At 43.7% G+C, this 15561-nt stretch overlaps 1 protein-coding gene across 5 annotated transcripts in view; it reads right to left on the bottom strand.

Annotated features, from left to right (window-relative positions):
• Positions 1 to 10695, bottom strand: part of PRDM2 (PR/SET domain 2) — a 105136-nt gene extending 94441 nt beyond the window's left edge. For 2 of the 5 annotated variants that reach the window (XM_016149473.2, XM_016149469.2), the window contains exon 1: positions 9952 to 10203. Coding sequence is in view for 4 of the 5 variants with exons in the window: in XM_016149469.2 (XP_016004955.2) it covers positions 9952 to 9990 (39 nt within the window). In the remaining variant the exon portion in view is untranslated. Of the gene's footprint in view, positions 1 to 9951; positions 10204 to 10636 lie in introns of those variants that run through there. The other 3 variants (XM_016149470.2, XM_016149471.2, XM_016149478.2) reach the window with 3 other exon arrangements.
• Between the last annotated feature and the right edge of the window lie 4866 nt (positions 10696 to 15561).

Here is a 15561-nt window from a genome sequence, read left to right as displayed (position 1 = left end):
CCTAACTACACAGTACATGTCCTGACTTTTATTTTAATCTCTTTCATCTACGGCTGTTCAATCACAGGTGCAGATGTGGGAAACCCGCAGATGCGGGAAACTCACAGATGCAGAGCGCTGAATGTACTGAAAACATTTTATTCTGCCATTCATTATTTCAATGAATCTTGAACATGTGACAAGCAAACATACCTACACCCCTCCCCCAATATCCTCCCAGCTGAGAACCTCTTAACTCTAGACCCTAAAAGTAGTTATGGAACTTCCTTATTAAAATTCCTCCAGCACTGCCAAACCCCAGTGGGAGTGTCATGGCAATCCCGCGGAACTTTCACGTTCAGTGTGGACTTCAATAGCACTGTTTTTACATACCCAATGAACTAATACAGACACTTCAAGAGCAAAGGTGAGAACTTGAACTATCAATTCTATCTATCATTGTAGAGACAGAGAAGAATCTTCCTATACACATCACTGAAACTTAATTCTATCTAATTTTTTTTTAATGTTAATTAAGTGCCTCTCATTTTCCAAAGGTTAATACTGAAAATCTTAAAATCCCTAGGACTGTTCTGACCCTGGCTTATGCCTTAGTTTCCTTTTTGGATTTCTATGACTGATCGAACCTTCCTGAATATTTCTACATATCCCTCCTATTCCACCTTGTTGACATTTATCAGATAAAGTACATTAGACAGGTACACGAATACAGAGCATGTAAATTTGTATCACCAACTATTCCTTACTAACAGCATATACTCCTAGAAAAATGAGAGCTTGATCTCAATTTTACATATCCAAGGTTTTAATAATATAGATGTACTTAACTTTTCACGATATTGTTTCCAAATTCTAAGACAAATCATCCCTACAAATAATATCATAAAGATGATTTGATTATACATGATCAGTATGAATACATCAGCAATAAAATTATCAGGGTCTTTAATCAAATATTGGTCTTTTAAAGTGTCAAGACAACCTCAAAAACTGTTAAACTGCTGTCATCTGATGACATGAAGGACCAGAGACCAGAAAATACAGAGATATGCAGGACACCCCAGCCCTTGGACAGACTAGTCTGCAGCCCCAGCCATATCTCTATCACCTGCCCCCTGCGATAAGGTAGATTAAACTGAAGACAAACACCAAGTAACATTAACACATATAACAGGTTGAATTGTCATGTCTGCCCTTTGTAGACTTGTAAAAAGTGTAAAACTATATGAAAGCAAAGTAAAAGCAACAGCAGGTTCTTTAAGATTAGTTTAAGTCTGAGAGGGACGGGGTGAGAATTAGGAAAATAATTATTTGATTTAACTTGCATATTCACCTATAAGTCACTGATATTATTTTACAATTATTCTTTTGGATCAGTTTAGATCTTCTGTGGCTATTGGCAAAATAACTAAATTTGAAACATTCATTTACAGGTCACTAATATTAATTATTTTATAATTGCTTTCTTAAGTTTCAAAAAAACTCCACAAGACTCGGAAGAAACTAACTTTTCAGACTCAGGAAGCAACATATAGCTTATGAAGAAATAGTAAAACAGAAATAAGAGAACTAACATGGTTGTGTCAAAATTTAAAAGATCATAAATGCATTGAAAACATTGACTAGATGCAAAAGAAAAAAGTTTTTAAAAAAACCATTTTGTGGAAGGAGTCTTGGAAAATTTATGGCCTATAGCAGATAAATATTCTAAAACTACATAAAGTAAATCTTTCATGGTAAATAGCATTGTGACAAAAATAGAGATGATTACAATTATAGTGAAGTAGATTTACAATGTTTAACACCGAACTTACTCTGATCAAAAGATTCTTGCAACCCAGAAACTTCTAGAGGAATTATCTGAAAAGTCTAAAAAAAAAAAAAATCTAAACTATGCCAATTTCTCAAAAGCAGTTTTTATTAATTTATGAACACAGCTAATGTGCTCATTATAAAAAAAAAAAAACTCACATAATTCCTAACAGAAGAATAGAATCACCAAATTACAAACTATAAATTCTAGATATCAATATAAAAAGTTAGCACCTACTCATTGGATTAAGCAAAAGCACATAATTCATAAATATTGAATCTGCCAGGAATTTGCTAAATAAAAAAATAATTCATTTTCCTTTTCTAAAGTAACGAACATGATTTCAGTAATCATCTAGAACATCTAGTTTCACACTAAAAAATATAGCCCCAGCTTTCCTTTCAAAAGACAGACTATATTACCACATTGAATAAGCTAAAGCAAAAAATCAAATCTGATGTTTATCATTCTAAGACTAAAGAGATCACACGTGTGTGTGAATGTATGCGTGTTTGTGTGTATGCGCATAAAGAGAAAGACAGACTAAGAATACAGCAAAGATTCCATAATAAGTTGATGAATCAGAGGGTGGGAACTCACTGCTGCAAACTGGTTGCTCATGTGTCTTGCCCTCTAGAACAATCTCAACCCTAGGCAAAAAGGCAATGAATGGTTTAACAGAGAATAACAGGGAGGAATTTCCCCACCTAAAAAGTATAGATAGGAGAGACAGAGAATAGAAAGCTTACAAATAAACCAGTCATTCCTCCCATTTCAATCCCGAATTTCCTTATCCCTGGGGCCTGATTCAGTGCCCTTCCTTACAAACCCTAAATAAGGAAGCAGGGTTTAGCGACTTTACTGGAGGTGAGAGAATTAGATGCAGAGGACAGTTTCCAAGTCGATACTGGGAAAAACAGAGGGTGTGCTGTTATGAATGGCTTTAGAGCTGCAGAGCTCCAATGAAAAACTGAGGCTGATTAGAGCTTTTGTTAAAATGTGGAAGTTACACTCCATGGCAAAATGTTAAATAAGAAAGCTATCGATATGCTAGGCAAGTACTAAAAATCTAAATTTAGATTACAGCATTCTAGGGGTTTTTCCTCTCCTAGAATCTCTCCTGTACTTGAGGAAAAAAAAAAAAATTAAAGAGAAATTTTTCAAAAAATACTGCTCCAAGCATCCATGAATGAAGAGCTAGCTTAGCAATAAATGTGTAGCAACCACTGATTATTTATCATTCACCTGACCGATGTTATCAATAACTATTAATACATGCTCTCCCTTATTCTTTTGATTAAATTTATACATCTGTGTCATTATGTTGCACTGAACATATAATTTACTACATCACTAATTTCAGGTTCTGTTTATAAAGTTTCTACAATAATTCCGTCTAACCCCACAATTAGAAATACCTAGTTTCGCTACAGAAATTAAAGCACATTATTCTTACTAACATTAGGATATTCCCATGGTACTAAAAACAAAAAAAAATCATTGTCAATTTTCCTGGATGAAATAACTCCATCTGATCAAAATACTCTTGAATTAAAACAAAAAGTTAATTTCCTTTCCTTATTTTCAAGACTAATTTGCCAAAAAAATATAGATATAAAAGTCCACATGAAAAGGTGAATGGTTAGGAATACAAATGCTTTACTTTCCTTGCTCTCTGATGAGAACTGTGCTACAGATTCAGGATTATTCTTACAAATCCCATTTCTCCTAGGAAAAGTACAACTCATCCAACTGTTCATGCATATTCTGCAAAATTGCAATAAAATCAAAGAAGTTCCTATAAAATAATACTTTTCTAACACTTCCCTATGTGTTAGGTGGGTAAAATTTTTAAATCATTAGAAAAGGAAAATTAAATTGATTCTTTCCTAACGCTCAAATGCCTAGCTTTCAACTCAAACACAAAATTTATAAAGCAAGATGCCACATTTCACAATTCCCCAAATAAAATAAATTCTCAGTTAACCCTTTGGTTATTGCTTTTCCACTGGAACTGCCAATAAAGATGTTACGGTTGTGATTAAACATTAAAAATTGAGAGACATTCAGGAACCCTGCAAAATACTTCTGAATTTCCCAAAAAAGGGGATGAAAGTTTCAGCAACATCACACACAATCCTGACTTTCAGGTATTTATTTCCTCACATAAAGCCTGTCTAAGCATTAATATAGCCACCTTACAGGTGGCTGCTCATAGCTTTCTGGGCTTTTCCTACACAATAAAATACACAGGAAAACTCATGTTGCACAAACCTACATATAAACAATCAGGAGGCTTCCTGAATGTGTAAGTGAACAACGTAAGGCAAAACTGGAAGTTGTACCAGACAAAGTGACAACTCACTGTATTTGGTTAAGGTGCCGGGCATGTACATCACTTCAAGGTTCCATAGGACTTCTCCCAAGTTTATTAAGGTATTGGCTATTTTGGTAGGGAGCAACTGTTCCCCCTCAAATAAAATCTGAGCTTTGGAGTCTACCCTCTAAATATGTCACTACTTCTGTTCTCAAACGCACTTAAAAATAGCAATGCTTTCCGTTTGCAGAGCGATGCTGGTGTATTTCTCTACAGTTTAAGAAGCTCTCGTACATACACGAGTTTCTATTTTTTAATGGAAAGTACGTTTCCTCAAAATAAATTATTTGTAGTTCTTGTTTCAAGGTGAAGACAAACGCCTCCCCATTTACGATAAAAAAATGACAGCCTCTCTTGGTTACTGGCTATGGCAAACCGGTGTGATTCAAGTGCGGGTCTATGCAGAGCAGTAGGGACTAGTTGGATAGTCCTGAGCAAAGGGTTAAGTTCCAGGTTAAAAATGTGAACTTAAACCCATGAGTAGGAGATGCTGTATGGGGAGTTATTACCCCGCCCGTCCTCCCTGTGACCCACTCTAGAAGCCCATTAGGCCTTTAGAGAAAGACGGAAGAGGAGCTCAAGGCACAGCCCACGAACACACACAGGGCGGAAGGCCAGGGCAAGACCTGGTTTCGTGACTGCCCATCGGGCAGGTGCCTGGGATGAGCAACACGGACCCCCAAGGAGTTTCAGACTGACAGAGCCACAAAAACGAAGCAATGTCTAACATTTAGGAAGGTCAAAGTGACAGGGAAGAATGAGGACGTAGGTGGCGAGGGGGCAACCAGAAAGGCTAGAGCCAGACAAGCCAGTTCAGAATCTGCAATCACAGCAGTAAGGGCTTGAACCACAGATGATGTCTCAAAGGAAACAAAAACATGACCAGCACTGCAGAGGAAGAATGGCCAGAATGTGTTTACTAACTGAGCAGGAGGTAAAAGGAGATGGTGAAGATGAGCCCGAAACATGGAATGTGACTGGCTGGAGGAATGAAAATATTTTAAAGGTAGAGCAGCCAGAGGTAGGGATGGTGTTTAAATGGAAGGTGGTGAAGTCCATTTCAGAGACATTGAGGGGAGGCCAGACATCCACATGGAAAGCTGCTTCCGTCAAACAGGGAAAAAAGGTCCCAGAGCACAGACTGCCCCCAAGGCTGGGGATGGAAATTTAGAGGTCTTCAGCCTCAAGAAGGTGCCTAGGGATGGAGGAAATCACCAAGGGAAGAAATAGCCAGAGAGAAGAGTAGAAAATAAAGGATTTGGCTTTGGGAAAGGCATGGAAGGGACCAGAAAAAAAGTCATGCTCTTCGCCATGTTCAGCAGGGGCAGGAGACCAAAAACCTTAAGAATCCAGAGGTGACCTGGGAGGGTCTCTGAACAATATCCCTCAATGCCTATTATGAGAAATACCGAAGAAAAAAGGCTATTAATGTTTTTGAAAAATCTGAAGTATCTCAAATCGTTGGCACATTTTTTGTCCATTCTCAAAACATCTCAGTGAAGGAAAGAAGTGATCACTGTCCACGATTAATGCACAGGAAGAGGCACAGAGGATCACTGACCTACCCCCGCGCTGATCTGTGACAGCTTATTCATACATTCAGGTCAGGCTCAGCAGAATTACCAGCGGATTCTACCCACCCAGTACACCTCTCCATAAACAGGTGAACGGACCCGCTCCGCCACCTCGGACAAGTGGTGACAGAGCTTCACCATTAAGAATGTAGATTCATCCCAAGAGCCCTCCTTTTTAAAACTCCTGCCTTCAGATGGACTTTAAAACTAGGTCTTTCAGAGTTACGGCGAAGCCCCTAAAATAAGCTTCACAAACTGAGAAACATCTGAATGTCGTTTTTATACTCATACTCCAAATTACATTGAATTTATATTGTCTTGTAAGGTCTTGGGTTACATGCAGGATTCATACTGAATGAAGCGCAGAAATGTCTGGTGAATCTCAAAATTCTTCTCAGAGTCTGATGGCACCATTTAAACTATTTGAAAATGCCACAGAATTCCCCCACCAGAGTTTAACGTAGTCTTGGTAGAACTACTCAGAAGCACACGTCAAAGCCGTAGGCTTTGCCGGTTCCCAGACAGGCGGCCCACCGGGATCCAACTAACAGTTGCTCTTTGCCTCCTACACGCCAAGCACCCTGCGCCAAGACATGACTGGGCTCTTCCAAAGCAAAGCCTACCGTATGAGTTATTGCAAGAGCTAAAAAATGCTCTTTTCACCAAAATGGCTAGCGAACATGGAAGTATGCAGTGAAACCTCCTTTATTGCACGTTCCAGAGGACTGATAAATGAAAACACAGTATCGGCATGACGTGAACCAACACTTAAGAATAAATACTATACAGTTCTGAGAAAAACATTACAAGTATATTCACCCCGAATGAATCAGATTGACTTCTTACAATAACTTTAATTCATGTGTCATGTCAAGGATGTGGGGGTGGGGAATGAAAGGCACTCTCTTTAAAAAAAAAAAACAAATTTAATGATGAATGCATTCCTTCCAGCGAAATTATGCAGATATATATTCTATACTTCGGAAAGCTACCCCCATGACCAAATGGTCCAACAGCACACCCCTTTCCTTGTTTCATTTGTCAGTAAGTTCTTATTAAAGAGTACTTATGCCACATTAAAATTCAATCTGAACTATCTATACTTTTAAGATTTACAAAAAAATAAGATGTAACAATTTATACTTTTTTCACCCAGGAAAAGGTGATGCATGTTTGTCACGAAGCTCAATAAGCTATCTTTACATCATAAAACAGTAAGCTAGAGTTACATCAGCACTTCATAAGTAAGTCTTATCTCTTCAAGATAAAGTCATCACTTTTGGTGCCTGTGAACTGGTTGTTGAGAAAGAGACAGACAGACAGACAGACAGACACAGACACAGACACGGAGATAGATATTTTATTAGAAAAACTAGTTCGGCTTCTACGATCAATCTTCAAGGGTGTGCTTCAACAGACTCATTTTCTAGGAGAAAAGACAGTTGTTTCTGCGCTATTCAGCATACTAGACCACAAGCTTAAATGATTCGCCGCGCGTCGACTCTATCCACTTAAATTTCATAATATAACCAACACGTTTGGGATGCTGACCCCGTGTCATGAAAACATCTTTAGTCCCTAGGTTGCCTCACATTGCTTCATCCCTTGCCACATAAGGGACGCCAAAGCAGAACTGCTGAAAGTGACCAATAAAGTTATAAGACCAAAGCAGGGAGGAACTTTACCCAGCTTCAAGATGGACTTCATGTAAACCAGTCAATTCTTAAGTTCTTTGACTAAAGAAATTCCATAAATTGTTTCAATGATTCAACCGTACAGTCAGATGAGCCTACTTTTGATGCAGAGGTTGAGAACGGGGGTGATTTTGTCTGCCCCCCTCCACCTCCCCGCAAAGGGATATGTGGCAATGTCTGGAGACATAATCACTCGTCCTGACGCAGGGGAGGTGCTACTGGCATCTCGTGGGTACGGTCCAGGGATGCTGCTAAACAAACAGCAGCATTCTGGGTACAGGACAGAGCCCGAAAAGGAACTACCCAGACCCAAATGTCAATAGCGCCGAGGTTAAGAAACCCTGCTTTCTCAGAAACTAAGTATTGCTTTCAGTAATGGAGTCCACATCTTCCGATCACTCTGTAAAGATGATTTTTATGGCTCTAACTATAAACTTCTAACTTCAAAAAGAGAGAGCCAGGATACTATCCCAGACCTCTAACCAAACAGCTGAGGGCACCGGGCAATCTGCAGGACACTGGGCCCGCGCCAGCAACACCAGTGGCCACGTCCGCATCACCTGGAAACCCCCCATACCGCCGCCATGCAAGCTTCACAGCCCGCCCCGCCCCCCCCCCCCCCACTGTCCGCCTACTCCCTTTCTGCTCCTCACTGTGCTGTTTTCAAGTGGCAGTCCAGGCTTTTTTTTTTTTTTTTTTTCCTGCATGTGTATTAAAAATAGCATATAAAGCAAGTCAGAAGACATGAAAATAGTAAATAACCTGAGGTGCTTTCCATCCCGGAAAGTCTGTGATTTAACAAGACTTAAAAGGTTTGTAAATCAGATCTGGAACTTGAAAAGAGATCAGCAGCTTAAAGAAACAGTGCCATGAATAAATGAAACCTCTAACTAAAATCATCATCAAAAGAACATGGTGCAGATGTAGGTAAGCGACGCACAGATCCAGCTGAGGGAGAAGCGAAGAAAAGGGAGCTGAAACTCAGCGCTGCTTCTCATAACTGCGTCGGCAGGGAAGGCACACATTTACATGCCCGTACATCTTAAAAATTACAGAACTTTAAAATTCGAAATAGAAGAACCGTTTAAACAAATCTTAACGAAAAGAAAATCTCAGGCTATAGAAACCTTACTGATCAACACGGAATTGATAAAAATTGTGGCCCACTCACATATAAGGTAGCCATTAAAATCATATTGAAGAAATTTTAACGGCATGGATATATGCTCGCAATATCCTAAGAGAAGACAGGTTACATTGTAAGAGTAGACAGGTTACAAACAACATACACAATATATCAATCCTGCATAAAATATAAATATATACAAGTGAATAAATACATAATACATGCACATGAGAGACACGAGGAGGATTTCTGCCAAATCACAGTGTTTCTCTGAGCAGTGGGAAGGTTACGGGCGATTTCTACTCTTTCTCTGTGCTTTTCTCTGTTTTCTAATTGTTCCATAGTGACAATCTCTCGCGATGTTATGTACTTACAAAACTAATGCACTGTTACAAATTTAAAATGTATTATTTCAGGAACTGTTCACAAAATGAGAAAAAATATCTGAACATACCAACTTTTCAATTAAAGAAACCACCTTCTGAATCAAAAAAAAAAAAAGCGAACCTTTACTGAGCGTTATTATTATGTGCCTGGCACTTCTCTAAGCACTTCAAATGTACTATTAAAATCAAACCAAAAAAAAAAAAAGATTTGTAAGAAGCTCTGGAATACCAGAAGCTGTGAACAAATGTTAGTCCCACTGTGAATTTCAATCTCAGTTTCCACAGCTTGAAATGAGGTTTTACTAAGATGATCTTTAAATGTCCTCTCGGAGGCTACCCTAAGATTCTATACATCAAAGAATATAGTCAAGAAAGTGTTTGTAAGGAAGCTTCTAGAGAACGGGGCGGCTGCATGCCATTTCAAAAAACAGAACCGTGCTGAAGAAGAACATATGATAATATGTCTCACTTCCTCCTCAATGTTTGTACAGCAAATTTCATAACATGTAAAAAAAATTTTAAGGCCTACATTTTCCCAATACTTGGACCAAGGGATCCAACTGATACGAAGTCTGGTATCATAGGTAAAAGAATCACTGAAAGCTTCCTCTTTGCTGTGAAACGCTGTGCTTCCTTTTAACAATAAACCTGTAGTAAACAACACTTCAAAGACATATTTTAGTTGCATTCTAGGTACTACTGGTTGAGCGTCTGATTAAGGGGGTCTAAGGACCTAGTGAGATTCACCGAAAAGCGTTCCACTTCTGAAATGAAACCAGAACCTCCATACAACACGGAATGAAGAACGAGGGGCCAGCGTGAACCTCCTCTCGGGGGGCAAATTCTGCGCAGTGAAGGGAACGTGGGCTTCGCTCCCGCAGGTCGCCGCCCGGCAGAACGCGTGGCCACTCGTGGGTCAGGGGTTCGGTGGTCCCCGAGCGGGTCGGAGGGAACCGTGGCGGTCTGGGAATAAACACTGACCTGTTCAGGGCTACTTCGTGTCTCACTCGCTACCACCATCAAAAAACTGGTTCGCGCCTCTCTTTAGGAGCAAAACAATCTGTAACCGCACGTCTGTCAGAAACGGAAAGCACCGGCGGGGCTGTGACAGGAACACCGAGGGCGACGCTTTCCACGCTGGAACCGCACGGAAACTACTTGGGAAACACAAAGACGCAGGACACAAATTACGGGGGCGAGGGTGGCAGCCGCGTTCGGTCCGCACACAAAAGGCTCCGAGCGGCCGGGCGCCGGAACGGCGCCGGGAGCCCGCGGGGGCCGCCGCAGCCCGGGGACGGCCGGGCGGCCGCGCCGCAGCCGTCACGCGTGCCCCGCGCGCGGCGCCCCAACGGCGACAAAGCGGCGCCCGCGAGTGCGCGGCGGCGGGCCCCGGGCCGCGCAGGGCTGCTCGGGCGCCGCGGGGCGGGCCCCCGGGCCGCCGCAGGGGCCGCGGCCCGTCCCGGGGGCGCCCCCGCGGCGCCGGGCGCCGGGACTCCGGAGGGGGCGCGTCCGCCTGGCCGGCCCCTCGCTCCCGCGCCCCGGCGCGCCCGCCGCCGCCGCCGCCAGCCGCGCTCCTCGTGGGCAGCGAGCGGCGTCCCGGCGCCGCGCCCGCCGCCGCCGCCGCCCCGGAGCCGCCCCGGAGCCGCCCGCCCCGGCCGCCGCTCACCTGCGCCCGTCGCCCCCCGGCCTCAGAGCGCCGAGCGCCGCCGCCGCCGCTGCGCCCGCCCCGGCGCCCGCGGCCGCGCCGCCGCCATCTTGGCTCCGGTCGGAAGTGACGTCGGGCGGCGCCGGCCGCGCCGTCGCGGAGGGTCCGGCCGCCCGCGCCGCGACGACCCGGCGCCCAGCGCCCTGCGCCCGCGGGGCCGCCGCCGCCGAGAGTGTCACGAGGAGCCCCCGCCCGGGACAGGAAACCGGGCCCATCGCGGGGCACCGTCGGCCGCCCGCCCCCCACCTCGGCGCTCTCCTCCAGAGGACCCGAGTCGTCTCACTCCCCCCGCCCCCCAAAAAATCAAGCCCCAGAAGGGCACGTGCAGCGGGGCTTGTTCGCTCGTTCATTACAAACGAGCGCGTGTCGCCTGCCACGTGCCTAGCGCCGTCCTCGGGGTCGCTCCGCCACCGCACGTGACGCCGGCGTTGTCCTTACGGAACTGTCCACGGAAAAATAGCGACTGGCCGTTTCCTCCCAGAAAAGGGTTTATTTGGGGGGAAAGAGAGGGTCGCAGCCCAGCGCACGCGGAGCGGGCGAGCCTCGGGCCCACGCTGGCCTGCATGCCGGGATGGACGGGGTAGTGATAAGGGAAAAGGAAGTTAAGGGACGGGGAGGCTAGAACCGTAGAGCTGTATCATAGGGTTCTCGCCATTACCCAGAGTGTGGGGTCTTCCTTAAGCCCTAGCTCCTCCCACAGATCCTCTCAACTGATTGGTTAAAGTTCCAGTTCATCTTTATCAGAACTTCTTATTTACAAACAGGGACGCAAATAGGAGACCTGGATGCAGATGAATCAGTGTACTCATGAAGACTGGGTTGAATTGGAGGTGTCTGTAGAGCGCTTGAAGATAAAGTTAAGCCCTGAGGCTAAAATCAGGAAGAATCTAAATGTGCTGGACAATATTAGGCCTCTGTGGCAAGGATGCGCCCAACCTGAATAAACACTAGGTTAGATGCAGGTGGATCTTGGAAGCTTATGAAGGCGCACACAAGTCCGTTTATGTAACTGGGGTTTCTAATCTTAAGAAAACATGTATCGACTATAATCTTATTGCAAAGGGATGATCCTGTAGCTAATGAACTAGTCAGGTATAGTGAACAAATGAAGATACCTCATCAGTAAATGTTATCAGGGCTTTAAAAATTGGCAGAGTCAGCACAAAACCTAAGGAAAAAATCTGACATTATGAGTTTGCTTATTTCTTCTGCTATTCAAAGGAAGGAGACCCTAGATTTTGGAGATAGTCCTGTGCATGTCACTAAAATAATATACTCTGCTGTAGGTCAGAGCAGGTATCAGACTTTTCCATCCCTTGCCTAGATCAATGCCTCATAATATGGTCCACACATCGGAAGCATCTGGGAAAAAAAAGTCAGGGAGACTCCACCATTCCATCCACAATCGAAACACTGATACACAAATAAAAGCTGTATTCCACCTGGCATTTGATAGAATGCAAAGGAAAAGAAAGGAACGTTAAGTTGGAAGTGACATGGGGAACCGTAAGACAGATATAGAAGATAGCATCATGCTGAGAGGTGGTTGACAGAGGAGTCATGGTTCTCCCTGTCAATCCAAAGTGACTGGGTATATTAGTTTCCTGGGACTGCTGTAAGAAATTACCTCAAAACAACAAATGCATTTTCTCACTGTTCTACAGGCCAGATGTCCAAAATCAGTCTCACTGTGTCGAAATCAAGGCGTTAGCAGGGCCAACACTCCCTCTGGAGGCTCTAGAGGAGAATCACTCCTTGGCTCTTCCATCTTCTGGTGACTGTCAGCAATCCTAGGCTTGCGGCCATGTCACTCCAGTCTTCAAGGACATCATCTTCAAATCTCTCTCTACTTTATCTTCACATCACCTTCTCTTCTGTGTGGTCAGATTTCCCTCTGCCTCCCCGTTAAAAGGATACATGTGATTGCTTTTTGGACCCACCCAGATAATCCAGGATAACCCTCTCATCTCAAAATCCTTCACATAGTACCATCTGCAAAAACTTCTTTTCATATGGCAATTAGAACGTGGGCCTATCTTTGGGCGCAATTATTTAGCCTGCCACATTGGGTAATCCTCAGCACTTATAAATACCCACATAATCAGACATTGTATATTTTTCATCTGGGTGTTTTTCTTGACCATGTTTATGTATTTCAGCCTGTGTTACTTCTCAGGATAAGTAATTATACATATTTTATCAATTTAATCCAAAAAATATATGAACTCTCATGAATACAATGTAATTTCATGAATGTTTATTATCTACCTGATAGGCTAAATATTACTTTTTGCCTCCTTGAAAAGGTGAAATGTATTGCTAGAGGATGAGGGAAGGAAATTGAAACATTATTATCATATCTCATAGGCCATTTCCGTAGTAGGGGATGGAAATATAAAATGCACTCTATCTAAATCTATAACACGAGTGAAACTCCACTCTACGCAGGTAAGGCTAGCGCAGGTCCTGGCTGGTTTTGTACCTCCGCGTGCAATACCATTATAGAGGACATGATCATCATTCACACAACGTTCCAATGCCCAGAACTGTCTGGTGCATAGTGAATGCTAGATAAATATTTTTAATGGGAGAAAAAAAGTCTTCTCCCTGAGTCCTCTGATGTGGCTGGATTAGAGCAAATATATGTGGACCCAAACCATTGGGTGTTTAAAAGACAGCATATGGTTATAATAGGAACCACAGAGCTCCCGGTCAGCACAGCAGCCAGGAGACCTACAGCATTGCTCCTGAAAAGATAAGAGATCTTGCAACCAAGATTAAAGAATTTACAACACATCACCAATGGGGGTGTAAGTGGACTTAAAATTCTTCAAATGATAACAGTTCTTATTCTCCACTGGCTTCGAGTCTGGGTGTTTTACGTGACGATCTTGTTCATCTTCATAGCAGCACTATGTGTAAGCACTCTCCTCATTTTCCTGAGTCTAAAAAGGTTAAAGAATTTGCCTAATCAGAATCAGGTTTTAAACCTACATAATTTAGCTTCCTAGTAAGCTGCAGGCTTAACAAGTAAACCATACTTCCCAGAGAGAGAGAGAGAGAGAGAGAGAGAGAGAGAGAGAGAAGTCGGAGAGCTAGTACCAGAAAATATACTCTCAACTAATCACTCCTCAACTGAGATACTTGGGGTAGGAATTAGGAAGTATTTTTTTTTTTAATATCTGCATAAAGAGACTGTTCTAAATAGTCTCTCTGGCAAGAACCTCTCATGGTCAGAGGAAATGGGATCAAACATCTAAATGCAACTGTCTCTAATGAACTCACCTTCTGTTCAAATAACACATCACTCACTTTTAAAATACCGAGTCTCCTTTCCTCTTGACTACTAATCATCTGCAATGAGATCCAAGATCTATTCTCTGAGTTTCTTCACCTCGCTTTCTCATTTGCCATCCCTTGGCCAGTCATTTCCCAAGCAAAGAACGACACGTGAGCAAGCCCACCAGCAAAGAAAAGATTTGAAACTTAGATTCCGGTTCTCATTAAGGATGAACGAATGAAGTTCGAAGATAGGAAACACCAGGGAGCTAATGGACATCACATAATGGACATTTGGGGCTGCATATTTTCAGTGCGGAAACTTGTATAGCCTCAAAATGTATAGGGAAATCTTAGCAGTGGGGGGACTTAATGGTAAGACAGGAAAAGGAGGGGAACTTTACTGAGCCCCAGTTTATGCTGGCACCTTACGTTACCTCCTAATGCAGCACAAGGGCAAAAACAACGGCTGTCTTAGGGTGCTGAGCGACACTGTTGGCGAGTGCCAGAGGCAGGACTCGAGGACTTGTCCAGCGCCTAAGTCCGTGATCTGTCTCCTGGCCACACTGCTTCCCAGTCATCCGGGCACTCTCAGCGCCTCGCGCTCCCGGCACTGGGGGGAACACCACGGGACAAGGACGTCCCCCACCCCGCCCTGCGAGAACCTGGGCTCTAGTGGGGCAGACCCGACTTGCTCACGAAAGCAGAGCAGGGCCAAGTGCAAGGCGAGCAACGCCCTTATGCTCCCCCGGTGCGCCATGAGGGTTCGCGCCCCACTTTTTTTAATGCTACTTTAAAAAAAGAAAAAAGACAACCAACTCCAAGGTGCTAACATTTCTAACCAATTCAAATCCACGACCTCCAAAAGAAATGTGTTCCACCCCGGGAGAAAATTCGGAGCACTGTTTCTAGATTTTTTTCCATTGTACTTCTTATTCCACATGATTTAGAACCAGGCATGCTAAAAATCAATTACAAAGTCCAGAATTGGCCACACACATACCCCTAAGGAGCGGCATTCACTCCTGCTTCAGACTCTCCGGTGTAACAGGCCCGAAGGCCAGTGCGGTTTTGTTATGGAAAACACAAGGAGTGATCACACTCTGCGCCTTCCTCAAGGCAGAATTAATTCACTGGCACACCAGCGTGAGAACATCAATAAAACATACAGGCTGGCAACACCGACATAAAGTGAAAATATTTTTCAGCAGAAAATAGCAAGCAACATGAGAAGGAATGGAAGATAAATCAGGTAGAGAAATATGCAGATAGCGCCGAGGTAGGAAAGGCCCAGCCGGCGCTGGAGGCGCCCGACGTGCCCCTCCCTCCGCGTGGCGTCTGCAGACAGGACGGCGCGTCCCATCGACCCAGACAGCGTCCGCTCGTCATCTTCGTGAACTGTGTGTTACAGGAGTCCGCGCTTCTCGCGCCCCGCCTGTACGCTGGACAGGTTTTGCTCTTTGCATTTCTTCACCTGACTTTTTGTCTGGAATGTCCTCATCACGCTTTCTGTCCTCCATCCATCTGCCTCTCCTCAGAAGCCAGCTGTTTAATGGAATCTTCTTCCTTAGGAGTCTGATTACTTTCCTAAGGCGGCCCTAACAACG

This window comes from Rousettus aegyptiacus, unplaced genomic scaffold (assembly GCF_014176215.1).
Source record: "Rousettus aegyptiacus isolate mRouAeg1 unplaced genomic scaffold, mRouAeg1.p scaffold_m13_p_1, whole genome shotgun sequence".
Classification (NCBI taxonomy): domain Eukaryota; kingdom Metazoa; phylum Chordata; class Mammalia; order Chiroptera; family Pteropodidae; genus Rousettus; species Rousettus aegyptiacus.
The sequence above is the reverse complement of the archived record's forward strand: the minus strand, read 5'-3'. Positions and strand labels throughout refer to the sequence as shown.